The 14,937-nt window shown below is 32.7% G+C and overlaps 1 protein-coding gene and 1 non-coding gene across 2 annotated transcripts in view; one reads left to right on the forward strand and one right to left on the reverse strand.

Moving 5' to 3' along the window:
- The window catches only part of LOC136037490 (inactive phospholipase C-like protein 1), a 169,147-nt gene that overhangs the window by 97,699 nt on the left and 56,511 nt on the right, over positions 1-14,937 (reverse strand). The window contains exon 4 of the mRNA XM_065720206.1: positions 11,713-11,830. Within this exon, the coding sequence (XP_065576278.1) occupies positions 11,713-11,830 (118 nt within the window). The remainder of the gene's footprint in view (positions 1-11,712; positions 11,831-14,937) is intronic.
- Trnat-cgu (transfer RNA threonine (anticodon CGU)) lies at positions 11,025-11,096 on the forward strand. Its single transcript has one exon. It is a non-coding gene; the product is annotated as a tRNA-Thr (tRNA).

The raw sequence follows: 14,937 nt of genomic DNA on the forward strand, positions 1-14,937 counted from the left end.
GATCGATACAATAACCCTTGGGGAAAAAATATAAATAAAAATATTAACACATATCCGTGATCTTTTTCTGGCAAAAAAACACAAAAATCTACATTTTTCAGGCAGGCGCTAAAAACCTCTGAGGCATAGTTCCTGATACACTGAATCTGATGGTATTATTTTCATTAAGGTTCTATGACTTTTAAGGGTGCTTTTCCCTTTTTTCAAATTATGGCAAGTTTTCTCAGGCGCGTTACCTTTGATAGGTAAGACTAAACTTGATAGAAGTTGTATATTTGAAATCAGCATAAAACTCGAATTCTTTTTATATATGCATTGTAAGAATACTCTGCTGTTTAGAGCTTCACTACTATTGATCCAGGTCGCTCCTTGGTTACAGCTCGTTACGACGAACTGTTTGATATGCTAACTGTTATAAGATACTGGCAAAATTTAGCTTATACCATGATTTGGCTAAAAGCAAAAGAGTTTTCTTCTGTGTATATAATTTTCTCCCTAAAGTCACTCACCCTATCAACTAAGACAATAGAGAAGAGATATCTAAAAATAGATTTCCCAGTTCCCAAGAGGATATATTTTTGTTCCTTTTTTATTTATAAAGTGCTTACTTAGTAAAATGTCATATATCTTCAATTTTTTCTCCTTGTCATATAGAACGGCTATTCGTGGATACCAGTAATGAGGGGTCAATCTATTTAAAATCGGCCACAGGGTGTATACTATTGGAGTTAATAGCCCCTCAAGACGTTGTTACCAGCAACTGGGTCTTACGCAATTATCTAGTGCACCTTTATGTTATGTAATACTATAGTACACATGATTGCTACATAATAGGGGATTATTTGTTTACTTATACAAATGTTTTTTTTTACAAGATCTGGAGCTACTAGCCCCACAAAACGTTATTATGCACACTTGGGTCTTGCACAATACATTAGTAAACCTGTTTGTTACGTGATAGGAGGACCATTCAAGACACCGGTCGCCTATCATCCAATTTCACCAAGCCCTAATAACCAAATCCAGCTGGAGCCCTAGCGAACAATTCAAACTGGGAGGTCCCTAGCAACCAATTCCAACAGGGGGCCTAGAAGTCAATTCCAACGAATACTTAGCATCCATTTCTACCGGGGGTACTAACATACAATTTTACCACGACACTAGAAACCAATTCCAACGAGGGCCCTAGCAAGCAATTCCACTGTGGGGCTCCTAGTAAGCAACTTTACTGGTGCCCTAGCAGTCAATTATAACTCGATCCTAGTATCCAAATCAACCGGGGCCCAAGCATTCAATTTCACCAGGCCCCTAGTAACCAATTTCAACAAGGGACCCAGTAGTCAAGGGGGAACCCCGCTTTTAACTCAGAAGGATGTGATCTCCAGTGACATATTAAAGCTCAGTGCAGGTGAGGAACCCCCGGTCGTTACTGAAGATGACGTAATCTTGCGTGATTTGTTGGAGCATAGGGCTCGCTAGTAAGTTGGGAGCCCCCGATTGTAACTGAGGACAGTCCATACGAAAGTGTTACGTTTACTTTAGGAGATGTTTTTTCGGTGAGATTTCATTTTCTTCAAGCGGTCTTCTTGCCTTTAGACGTTTTTTCTTCAGGTGTTTTTTCTTCGAGATTTCTTTTTTCTTCAAGTTTTTTTTTTATTGTAAGACTTTTGCTTCAAGACATTTTCTTCAAGACTTTTCCCTCGGGGAACCTTTGTAATTACGAATCAAAGATTTTTGTCTGCCTTAGGACTCGAATGTAAGACCGGAGATTTCCCCTATGGAATGCTGCCTTAACCACCTGTACCAAAAAACCCCTCCTAATAGTATCACTTGGAAAATGCTTTTTTGTGGGAATGCTACCATTGTTTCCAGAATTTTCAGTGCCATCCAGACAATGCACAAAGCGTGAAGATCTTTGCTTGAATCAATATGATTCCGTATTATCATTTTCCGTGAGCTATGGATTGCGTGGTTATTATTCAGGTTAATAATGTATCTACAGGTGTAAAATCAATTATTGGAAATTGGTTACATTTGACTGACACCTATTTCTACTCATGAGTTTTAACATCGCTCCTTACATTTAGCAGAACTTTTGATCAATTGGAATATGTTCGGTCTTTAATTCTATATTTCCTTATTTTTTCAAAAGGACATAAAACTCATAACATTTCTTGAATGACCATTTCTGAGTTTGTAAAAATTGGTTGCCCTGTGACATTTCTATGGTACATGTTATCATTCCTAAGGCATTCTCAGAGATTTTCATGATAAAAATATGCATTAAATCTGTCCATTTTGTTTTCACAAGCCATCCCAACCGTGATGCCACCATGGTAATTCACGCCACTGCAGCAAACTATGGATGACACATGACACCCTCTGGCTCGAACTATCATTCCTAAGTCGTACTATGGTACATTTTATCATTCCTAAGGCATTCTCAGAGATTTTCATGATAAAAATATGCATTAAATCCGTCGATTTTGTTTTCACAAGCCATCCCAACCGTGATGCCAACATGGTAATTCACGCCACCGCAGCAAACTATGGATGACACATGACACCTTCTGGCTCGAACTATCATTCCCAAGTCGTTCTCATATATTTTTATAATAGGAATCATCCGTTAAATCCATTGGTTCGTGATTTCGTAAGCCACCCCAAACGAGATGCCCCCAAGGCAGTTCACGTCACCGTAGCACAATATGGCTGGTACTTGGCACCCTCAGGCAGAATCTATCATTCCTAAGGCTTCTTCGAGATATTTTCATGATAAAACCCATGCTTTAGATCCATCGTTACGTGTTTTCTCAAGCTACCCACAACTTGATGCCCTTCCATGGCAATTCACACCACCGTGGCACATTATGGCTGGCAAACGGAATCCTCTAGTATTAACTATCATTTCTGAGGCATTTTTAGAATATTTTCATGATAAAAAGCCTGCTTTAAATCTATTGGCTCGTGTTTTCGTAAGCCACCCCCAACGTGATGACCTCCAAGGCCATTCTGAGACTGTGCTTCTCTGTGACTGGCCTATGGCTCTGCTCTTGTGTGCACTATCATACGTAAAGCATCTTCAGATACTTTCACAATAAAAATTAGAAGTGGAATTGCTTTGTTCCTTTTCTCCTTCATATGTCTCAAACAAAGTTGAGAGACTTTTTTCCAAAAACAGCAACACCAAAGCGGAAATGCTTTTGTTTCTTTTCCTCATTCTTCTGTGTCAACCAGGGTCGTATGACTTTTTCCCAAAAAATACCAATATCAAAGAGGAATTGCTCTGTTTTTCTCATTTTTATATTTCAAGCGCGGTTGTTTGACTTTTTTACAAAACTAGCAATGCTAAAGCCGAATTATTTTGCTTCTTTTCTCGTTCCTTTGTTTCAATGAGGTTTTTTTTTACTTTTTTCCAGAAATTATTAATACCAAACTGGAATTGCTATTGTTTCTTTTCTAATTCTTACATTCTGACCAGAGTTGTTCAATTTTTTCCAAAAATAGCAATACTAAAATGGAATTTGTTTTGTTTCTTTTCTCGTTCTTATGTTCCGACCAGGCTTGTTGGACTTTTCCCCCGGAAGTAGCAATATCAAAGCAGGGACACAAACATACACAAACAAACACACAAGCACACGCACACAAACAAGCACACACACACACACATATACACACACACAAACACACACACATACACATACACACACACACTCATACACAGGAACACGTACACAAAATCACATACACACACACACAGATAGACACACACTCACAAACACAAAAAGACAGACACAGAGACGGGAAAACACGGGCACGGTGAGAGAGAGACAAAAGCGCACACAGAGTCGGACACACAAACAAAACGACAGACGTCGTGTCTGTGTGTCTCACTATTTGTTTGCTTGTCTCTTTGTCTGTTTTAGTGTGTTTGTTTGTCTGACTGAATAGAACACCACTTTAATCAGAATGATTAAAACATCCTGAATTAAACCTTCGGGACACCCTACTAAGTGTGGACCCGGTACAAATTACAGGCTAACCTTGCAGTGAGTGTCAGGGGGGTAAAGAGACAGTGTTGCCATACTGTTCATTTCAATTTCTGTAACTTTTAGGTTTCATTTGTGCATATATAGTAATTCATTTGTTCTAAATTTGACTTTAAGCTTATACTGTGAAACTAAAATTTTTCACATATATATATATATATATATATATATATATATATATATATATATATATATATATATATATATATATATATATATATATATATATATATATATATATATATATATATATATATATATATATATATATATATATATATGTATATATCTATTTATATATATATATGTATATATATGTATATATCTATATATATATATATATACATATATATATATATATATATATATATATATATATATATATATATATATATATATATAGATATATATATATATATATACTAGCTGTTGGGCTGGCGCTTAGCACCCCCCCAACCCCCCCCCCCCGCGCGCGTAAGTCGTTACGCGCCATGATTAGTTACGCGCCATTGTAGTTGTGTCCCTGTGTCCCACTTGTGAATATATATATATATATATATATATATATATATATATATATATATATATATATATATATATATATATATATATATATATATATCTATATATATAAAAATAAGTTGTCTGTCTGTGGATGGATGGATGGATGTGTCAGGTGACGTCACCTGAAAAAACTGGATTAGGTGACGTCAAAACTGAAAAAACTAAAAAAAGGCAAAAACTACAAAAAAAACTAAAAACTAATAAAAAAAATAAAAAAGCTAAAAAACTAAAAAAACTATAAAGGTAAAAACCAATAAAAAACTAAAAAAAAAAGTGAAAAAACTAAAAAAAGGCAAAAACTACAAAAAAAAACTAAAAACTAATAAAAAAAGTAAAAAAGCTAAAAAACTAAAAAAACTAAAAAAACTAAAAAAAGGTAAAAAACTAAAAAAAATAAAAAATAAAAAAAATAAAAAATAAAAAAAAACTAAAAAAAAGGAAAAAACTGAAAAATAAGCTAAAATAAAGGTAAAAACCAATAAAAAACTAAAAAAAAAAGGAAAAAACTAATAAATGACGACACTCAAAGAGAAAGCGACCAGGACATGTACACCGGGATACAAATGACGACCGGGACACAGGGAATATAAATAACGACCGGGACACAGGGACACAACTACAACGGGGACACCGGGGGGAAACAGGGGGATATAAATGACGACCGGGACAAAAAAACTAAAAAGAAATAAAAACTAAAAACTAATAAAAAAAACTAAAAAATCTAAAAATCTAAATAAGCTAAAAAAGAAAAAAAAAGGAAAAAAATAAAGGAGAAAAACAAAACTAAAAAACGAATGTATATACAGACCGGGACACCGGGATACAAATGATGACCGGGACCCGGGACACAGGGAATATAAATGACGACCGGGACACAGGGACACAACTACAACGGGGACACCGGGGGAAACAGGGGGATGTAAATGACGACCGGGACACCGGGACAGGGAATGGTCGATTAGCAATCACCATCAACAAAGCTCAAGGGCAATCATTAGAATCATGAGGTATAGATCTGAATACAGATTGTTTTCCAATGGACCATTATATGTTGCATGTTCAAGAGTCGGTAAACCTGACAATCTATTTATATGCAAAGACAATGGGACAGCAAAGAATGTTGTATATTCGCAAGTTTTACGTAGTTAAAACCATATATATATATATATATATCTATATTCACAGGTGGGACATAGGGACACAACTACAATGGCGCGTAACTATTATGGCGCGTAACGACTTACGCGCGCGGGGGGGCTTGGGGGGGGCGCGAAGCGCCCCCACCAACTAGGTGTTGGGGTGGCGCGAAGCGCCACCCCAACAGCTAGTATATATATATATATATATATATATATATATATATATATATATATATATATACATATATATATATAATATATGTATACATATATATATATATATATATATATATATATATATATATATATATATATATATATATATATATAATATATATATACATATATATATATATATATATATATATATATATATATATATATATATATATATATATATATATATATATATATATATATTTATTTAACTACGTAAAACTTGCGAATATACAACATTCTTGGCTGTCCCGTTGTCTGTGCATATAAATAGATTGTCAGGTTTACCGACTCTTGAACATGCAACATATAATTGTCCATGGGAAAAACAATCTGTATTAAGATCTATACCTCATTATTCTAATTATTGCCCTCGAGCTTTGTCGATGGTGATTGCTAATCTAACATTCCCTGTGTCCCCGTCGTCATTTATATATCCCCCTGTGCCCCCCGGCGTCCCCGTTGTTGTTGTTTCCCTGTGTTCCGGTCGTCATTTGTGTCCCAGTGTCCCAGTCTGTAATTTCTCTTTGCGTGTCGCGGTCGTCATTTATATTCCCTGTGTATTCCCTGTATATATATATATATATATATATATATATATATATATATATATATATATATATATATATATATATATATATATATATATATATATATATATATATATATATATATATATATATATATATATATATATATATATATGTATGTATATATATATATATACTAGCTGTTGGGGTGGCGCTTTGCGCCACCCCAACAGCTTTACAACCTCCCCCCCAAGCAAAGCTTTACAACCCCCCCCTTTACAACCAAACATTGCCCCCCTGCGCGGGGGCAACTTTACAACCCCCCCCAAGCCCCCCTGCGCGCGTAAGTCGTTGCGCGCCATATTAGTTACGCGCCATTGTAGTTGTGTCCCTGTGTCCCATCTGTGAATATAGATATACATATAGGTTTTAACTACGTAAAACTTGCGAATATGCAACATTCTTCGCTGTCCCATTGTCTGTGCATATAAATAGATTGTCAGGTTTACCGACTCTTGAACATGCAACATATAATTGTCAGTGGGATAAACAATCCGTATTCAGATCTATACCTCATGATTCTAATGATTGCCCTTGAGCTTTGTTGATGGTGATTGCTAATCGAACATTCTCTGTGTCCCCATCGTCATTTATATATCCCCCTGTGCCCCCCGGCGTCCCCATTGTAGTTGTGTCCCTGTGTCCTGGTCGTCATTTGTGTCCCGGTGTCCCAGTTTGTAATTTCTCTTTGAGTGTCCCGGTCTATATATACATTTGTTTTTGAATTGGTATATGATGAAATAAATTTATAGTTTTTTTTTTCTTTTTATTTTTTTGGCTTTTTTTAGTTGTTATAGTTTTTTTCTTTTTTCTTTTTAGTTCTTTTTTGTAGTTTTTACCTTTTTATAGTATTTTTATTTATATCTTTATTTTTTTTAGTTTTCTCCTTTATTTTTCAGTTTTTTTCCTTTTTTAGTTTTTTTTTCTTTTTTAGTTTTGAAATAAATTTTTTGTTTTTTCCTTTTTTCCTTGTAGTTTTTTTTTGTTTTTTACCCTTTTGTTAGCTTTTTTAGTTTTTTTGTTTTTTTTTGTTTTTTCCTTTTTTATTTTTTTTTTATTTTTATTTTTATTTTTTTTAGTTTTCTTTTTCTCCTTTATTTTTCAGTTTTACTCCTTTTTTAGTTTTTTTTTCTTTTTTAGTTTTTAGTTTTTTAGTTTTTTACCTTTTTTAGTTTTTTTAGTTTTTTAGCTTTTTTTAGTTTTTTTTAGTTTTTTTTTCTTTTTGTTTTTTTTAGTTTTTACCTTTTTAGTTTTTTTTAGTTTTTTTTTTCTTTTTTAGTTTTTAGTTTTTTACCTTTTTTAGCTTTTTTAGTTTTTTAGTTTTTTCTTTTTAGTTTTTTTTGTAGTTTTTACCGTTTTTTAGTTTTTTTTTCTTTTGTATTAATACTAAAGTCAAGGTTCGAGCCTGGAACCTCTCGAACATAGAACCTGGAACATAACACGTTACCAACTCAGCTACATCGGCTTGAATACTTTCGTTTTTGAATTGGTATATGATGAAATAATTTAGACGTCACATGCGGACAAACATGACGTCACTCGACAGACAGACAGACAGACAGACAACTTATTTTTATATATATAGATATGTATATATACATATTTGATATGTATATATATATATACATATTTATATATATAATATATATATATATATATATATTTATATTTATATATATACATATTTATATATATATATATATATATATATATATATATATATATATATATATTAAAAATGTATTAAAAATATATATTAAAAAAAAAATTTCATTAAAAAAAAACATACTACAGAATTATCCAGAGTCAAATAACTTTTACATTGTGCTCGTAGAGTTTGATTTGAAATTCCTTCAATTTGACCTGTCTGTCTGAAAATAGGAAGGAATTTCATTTTTTTAAATAGCATAAAAATATTATGCCCATTCTCCAATCCATCAATGAAGGAAAAACTGAAGCTAATGCATACGATACAATGTTGTATCAAAATAACACACCCCCAACAGTGAGCTAACCCCTTACTTGCTGGGTAAAATAAACGTAAGGATATTCTCTTCAAAAAAAGAACGGAAATAAACATTGCCCCCCTGCGCGGGGGCAACTTTACAACCCCCCCAAGCCCCCCTGCGCGCGTAAGTCGTTGCGCGCCATATTAGTTACGCGCCATTGTAGTTGTGTCCCTGTGTCCCATCTGTGAATATAGATATACATATAGGTTTTACTTACGTAAAACTTGCGAATATACAACATTCTTCGCTGTCCCATTGTCTGTGCATATAAATAGATTGTCAGGTTTACCGACTCTTGAACATGCAACATATAATTGTCAGTGGGATAAACAATCCGTATTCAGATCTATACCTCATGATTCTAATGATTGCCCTTGAGCTTTGTTGATGGTGATTGCTATTCGAACATTCTCTGTGTCCCCATCGTCATTTATATATCCCCCTGTGCCCCCCGGCGTCCCCATTGTAGTTGTGTCCCTATGTCCTGGTCGTCATTTGTGTCCCGGTGTCCCAGTTTGTAATTTCTCTTTGAGTGTCCCGGTCTATATATACATTTGTTTTTGAATTGGTATATGATGAAATAAATTTATTGTTTTTTTCTTTTTTTCTTTTTATTTTTTTGGCTTTTTTTAGCTGTTATAGTTTTTTTCTTTTTTCTTTTTAGTTTTTTTTTGTAGTTTTTACCTTTTTATAGTATTTTTATTTTTATTTTTATTTTTTTTAGTTTTCTCCTTTGTTTTTCAGTTTTTTTCCTTTTTTAGTTTTTTTTTCTTTTTTAGTTTTGAAATAAATTTTTTGTTTTTTCCTTTTTTCCTTGTAGTTTTTTTTTTTGTTTTTACCCTTTTTTTAGCTTTTTTAGTTTTTTTCTTTTTTTTTTGTTTTTCCCTTTTTTTATTTTTTTTATTTTTATTTTTATTTTTTTTAGTTTTCTTTTTCTCCTTTATTTTTCAGGTTTTCTCCTTTTTTAGTTTTTTTTCTTTTTTAGTTTTTAGTTTTTTAGTTTTTTACCTTTTTTAGTTTTTTTAGTTTTTTAGCTTTTTTTAGTTTTTTTTTAGTTTTTTTTTCTTTTTTAGTTTTTATTTTTTTGCCTTTTTTAGCTTTTTTAGTTTTTTAGTTTTTTCTTTTTAGTTTTTTTTTGTAGTTTTTACCGTTTTTTAGTTTTTTTTTCTTTTGTATTAATAGTAAAGTCAAGGTTCGAGCCTGGAACCTCTCGAACATAGAACCTGGAACATAACGCGTTACCAACTCAGCTACATCGGCTTGAATACTTTCGTTTTTGAATTGGTATATGATGAAATAATTCAGACGTCACATGCGGACCAACATGACGTCACTCGACAGACAGACAGACAGACAGACAACTTATTTTTATATATGTAGATATGTATATATACATATTTGATATTTATATATATATATACATGTTTATATATATAAATATATATATATATATATATATATATATATATATATTTATATATTTATACATATTATATATATATATATATATATATATATATATATATATATATATATATATATATATATATATATATATATATATATATATATATATATATATATTTATATATATATTAAAAATGTATTAAAAATATATATTAAAAAAAAATTTTCATTAAAAAAAAACATACTACAGAATTATCCAGAGTCAAATAACTTTTACATTGTGCTCGTAGAGTTTGATTTGAAATTCCTTCAATTTGACCTGTCTGTCTGAAAATAGGAAGGAATTTCATTTTTTTAAATAGCATAAAAATATGATGCCCATTCTCCAATCCATCAATGAAGGAAAAACTGAAGCTAATGCATACGATACAATGTTGTATCAAAATAACACACCCCCAACAGTGAGCTAACCCCTTACTTGCTGGGTAAAATAAACGTAAGGATATTCTCTTCAAAAAAAGAACGGAAAAAAACAGAATATTAAAATAAATAGATAAATATGTGTGTTGAGCTAATACACTGGATTGAACTCGTAATTGTAATATGACAAACACTTCAATAAACGGAATTTTCACGAAAATAAAAAATAAATGTTTGACTATTTAGGGACTTTATACATGAAATAAATTACGTTTCGAGTTTGATGTTCAGGTTGTAGATGTCAGTCTAAATTACGGACTGGTATTTACTATGCTATAATTTGGCTTAGTAGACGAAATTTTTTAAATAACGAGGAGATTGAGAGGCTTTTGTGGATCTTGTACTTTATCAAGTTTGATGTGCAGGATGTGAGTGTTATTCCAAGCTACTGACTATTATTTGGTATATTATTTGGCATAATGTGCCAAATATTGTAAATAACACGGAGATTAAGTGTGGAGTATTATGCCTTTGACAACATCCCGTTAGATTACTGTGTATTACTTTATATTTAAAAATTTGATATTAATCAATAGCTTGCAGTCGATACCATTTTGCTGCAAGCTACTCGCCATTGTAGCTCAGTGGTAGAGCACTGGTCTCGTAAACCAGGGGTCCTGAGTTCAATCCTCAGCAGAGGCACACTTAATTAGTGGCAGAATTCATTTTTAAACAATATGCTCAGAGACAAATAATTATATTTGCACAGAGAAGCTGTTTGGCGGAAACACTGTTATTGGTCTCAAAACTTACATATAGCTTTAGATTTAAGCTTGTTGCTGATTCTTGATCTCTTTAAGGCCAAATTTGATTTTAATTGGAACGATTCAATCTTTTAAGAGCTTTTCAACGAGATTACTCTAAAAGTATAGGGGAATTAAAGAAAAAAGCTTTTCAACGAGATTACTCTAAAAGTATAGGAGAATTAAAGAAAACAAAGAGAAATCATTTACAAAAAAAGCATAAAAAATATTTTCTACAGAGCCGATTTTACATAAAAAGTAAGAAAGAGGGAGGTATATGCTGCTGGAGAGAGGGGGGAGTATGGCCATGGGCATCCTAAAGCTTGAAAAGAATCAGGTATATTTAGTTTCGTAGATTGTAAAGCTAAAGTATCACAGTAGTTGGATCTTTCTCTAAATAATTTCTGAAAATTGCCTTAAAAGCAAAAATTCATGGACATGCAAAACACAAAATTTTTTATTTAAAAGATGCGTTTGCTTCACTAAGGTTAAGCCTTTGTTGTCTTAGTACTTACTCAGATGCTTCAAAAGCATGTTCTTTAATGGTTGCCATGACATCAGAAAAGAGAATTTTTGAGGTGAGGGTATTGCCATGGCACACCACAGGTCCATCAGGTCCATCCCAACAGTCCACTAAAACGATAAATGAACAGATTAATATTCAACAGGTTGAGTCAATTATAGTTCTAGACAATTATAGTGGCTATAATAGTTCTAGTTAAAGAAATTTAAAACTTATAGGAATAGAAACTGGTGCTAGTTTTGAAAAGAAAAAACACGAGCGTCCTCTAACTTTCGACAATTTTATTGCTTATTTTTTCCAAACCTATACAGCTGCATTCTTTAAAAACCTTTTTGCTTACTGACCAATGATTTGCTTTGTGCAGGTACCGATCTTCTGATTTGATGCCTTTGGCAGGGAGTAAAATGTGTGGTTGGGGGCAAATCATCTGACGCTTCCTGTGTTTTCTCCAATATTTCTCCATGTATCCGAGATTAGCTGGGTCAAATCTAGTTGAGCTTACAAAGTCACAACACTGACCCCTTTTAAAACCAAACAACTAGTGATGCCAGGACTCGAACCCCTGACATCAGGATTTCATGTCTGCTGTATACTTGTTTTTAAAAATATTTTAATTTCTGGCTTTTTATTCAATTGTTTCTTCTGCTTGGTTAGACTTCAATTCAAAAGGTTATTTTGTTTTTTTTTTTGTATTTTTTTAGCACTGGGAACGGCTTAGTGATTTTTAACTATTTTTATTAAATATGTTATTTTTAAAATATTATTTATTATTCATTTTTTCTCGCTTTTCTTAAAGTCACCTAGGCCGCTTAACCTGCCAAAATTTTTCCAAGCTGACATAGGCCTATCTTGTGCAGACTGGGTTTTGACTTGAGATGATGCTCGAGAACAAGACAATACCGATTATTTATTTACAGAGGAATATCAGCTTTAATCCTATAAAATAGGCATATCACATAGGCATAGGAATAATATAGGTTATAACATAGGCAAAATATAAGCATATTCACCATATGAAATATCCAATTTTCTTTGAAGTCTCTTTAATGAACTCACCAGACACTACACTGTCATTCAGTCAAGTAGTCTATAATCCCTATCTTCCCATGTTAAATCGCCGAATATCCAATTCCTAAGTTTCCCATTCTCTTTGGGTGTAATTATAGCGGGATAAAATGTTAAATCTTAAACCTTTGTTTTGTCAAGGAATTATAAAAAAAACATCAGAAACTAAAAAGAAAAAAAAATAATATTTTCAAATGAAAGTAAGGAACAACATTAGATTCAGATTCATTTATTCAAATTTCATATTCATCAAAATCTTCGACTTGCCCAAATTAAATCTTAAATGAACAGAAATTATTACGTATATTAGGGGGGGTTGCTCTTCTTTGACACCTCGCTCTTTACGCTAAAGTTTTTTGTAGTTTCAAAAAAGCTTTTTATTGTCCGAATTAAACGCACATAGTGCTTCAGGAGTCGTTCTTAAACAACTGAGGCAGAATTCAAACTTTAGCGCAAAGGGTGAGGCGTTGAGCAGGAGCAACCTCCCTTATATAAGTAATAATTTTTATTCGTATTAAGTTTCAATGTTGCTCTTTACTTTCAATTGATTGTTTTTATTTAATTTCTGATCATTTTCAAAATAAAGCCAGGAAATCTGACTACACCTCCATGGAAAAATCCATCCTCCCCGCGGATCGATTCTGTAGACAGTTCAATCCTGTCGAAAATTTACCCTGGACAAGTACCCTTAACATATCCAAACATAAAACTGAGTCAGCAAAGAGGAAAAATGATATAAGAAAAATTTATATAGGGATTCTGGCAAATTTCCGTGGTGCAAAATTTCTCCTGAAAAATTTATCCCTTGGAAACTTCCGTCCCTATGGAAAATTATCCCACCAGCAGAGAATTCCCCCCCACCCCACACGCCCAAATATATTTGTATACTTCCTATAACAAATACTATAGGTAAACAATGGGAAAATTTTGTAACTTAAAGACCTCTCCCCAAAGCGGTGTGGGGGACCATGATATCTCTAAAAGCATAGTTATTCAGTCTTTCAACTATAATGAACAAAGTAGCTATCTCAAAATTTTTATCGGCCAGTTTTGAGAAAAAGGGAATGTAAGAGGAGGCCTAGTATTCCTTCAATATTTTTATTCACTTAAAAAGGGAACTAGAACTTTTAATATCCGTTCGAATAAGCCCTATTCCGATATTCTAAAATCTTTGGGTTCATAGGATCACCCCGGGAAAAAAGAACAAACACACAAACCAGTAAACACGCTTCTATGGTCTTTCTTCTGGCAAAAAAAATGCAAATTCCACATTTTTGCAGATAGGAGGTTGAAACCTCTGTAGTAGGGTTCTATAGCTTATAGGGTGTGTTCTCCCTTTTTTTGGAAATTATCAGGCAAATTTTCTCAGGCTCAAAGCCATTGATGAGTAAGACTAAACTAAACGAAACTTATGTACTTATAATCAGCATAATAGGCTAAGCTAATTTTTCTATTTATCTATTCTTATCATCATTCTATTTTTAGAGTTTCGGTTACTATTGAGCCAGGTCGCTCCTTACATACAGTTTGTCCACGATATGTTTGATCAACTAATATATGGTCTATTCTAACGTTTTATTGAAACGCATAAACACAGTACTATTTACTCTACAAAAAAAATGTCTTTATTAAGGATTAAGTAAACAGCTTCTATCAATCCTTCACGGTCAGCACCAATATTACAGATGTAGTTTCAAAATATTTCTGGGAATGAAAGACGAAAAGAGACTCATTTCTCCCTCCCCTCCCCCAAATTTTCAACTTGTTATTTGGGCGCAAAAACACTTTTTGAGGTTCCAAGAATGTCTCCCCCCCACCAACACAAAGATCTACGACCGATTCTCCATAATGGTTGTTACGCAATTACACACCACCGTCCATAGTAGTGTCAAGCCTCCAATAATTGAACATACCAAACGAAGCTTTAAATAAATGTCTTCATTAAACATTTGATTTGTATAGACTACCTGCATCTTTAGGAATGAATTTGCCACCGCGTGGCAGGACTCTCTGAAACTGGTAAGCTCAATATATAGATTTGTGATAATTTAAATTGGCTGATCATATCAGAAATTTCCTTTGGTGGTTTTTTGCCACTCTATGAGCCAAAATGGCTGTTTTATGTTACAAATTGAAAGAATATTCTTTTTCA

This window comes from Artemia franciscana, chromosome 17 (genome assembly GCF_032884065.1).
Source record: "Artemia franciscana chromosome 17, ASM3288406v1, whole genome shotgun sequence".
Classification (NCBI taxonomy): domain Eukaryota; kingdom Metazoa; phylum Arthropoda; class Branchiopoda; order Anostraca; family Artemiidae; genus Artemia; species Artemia franciscana.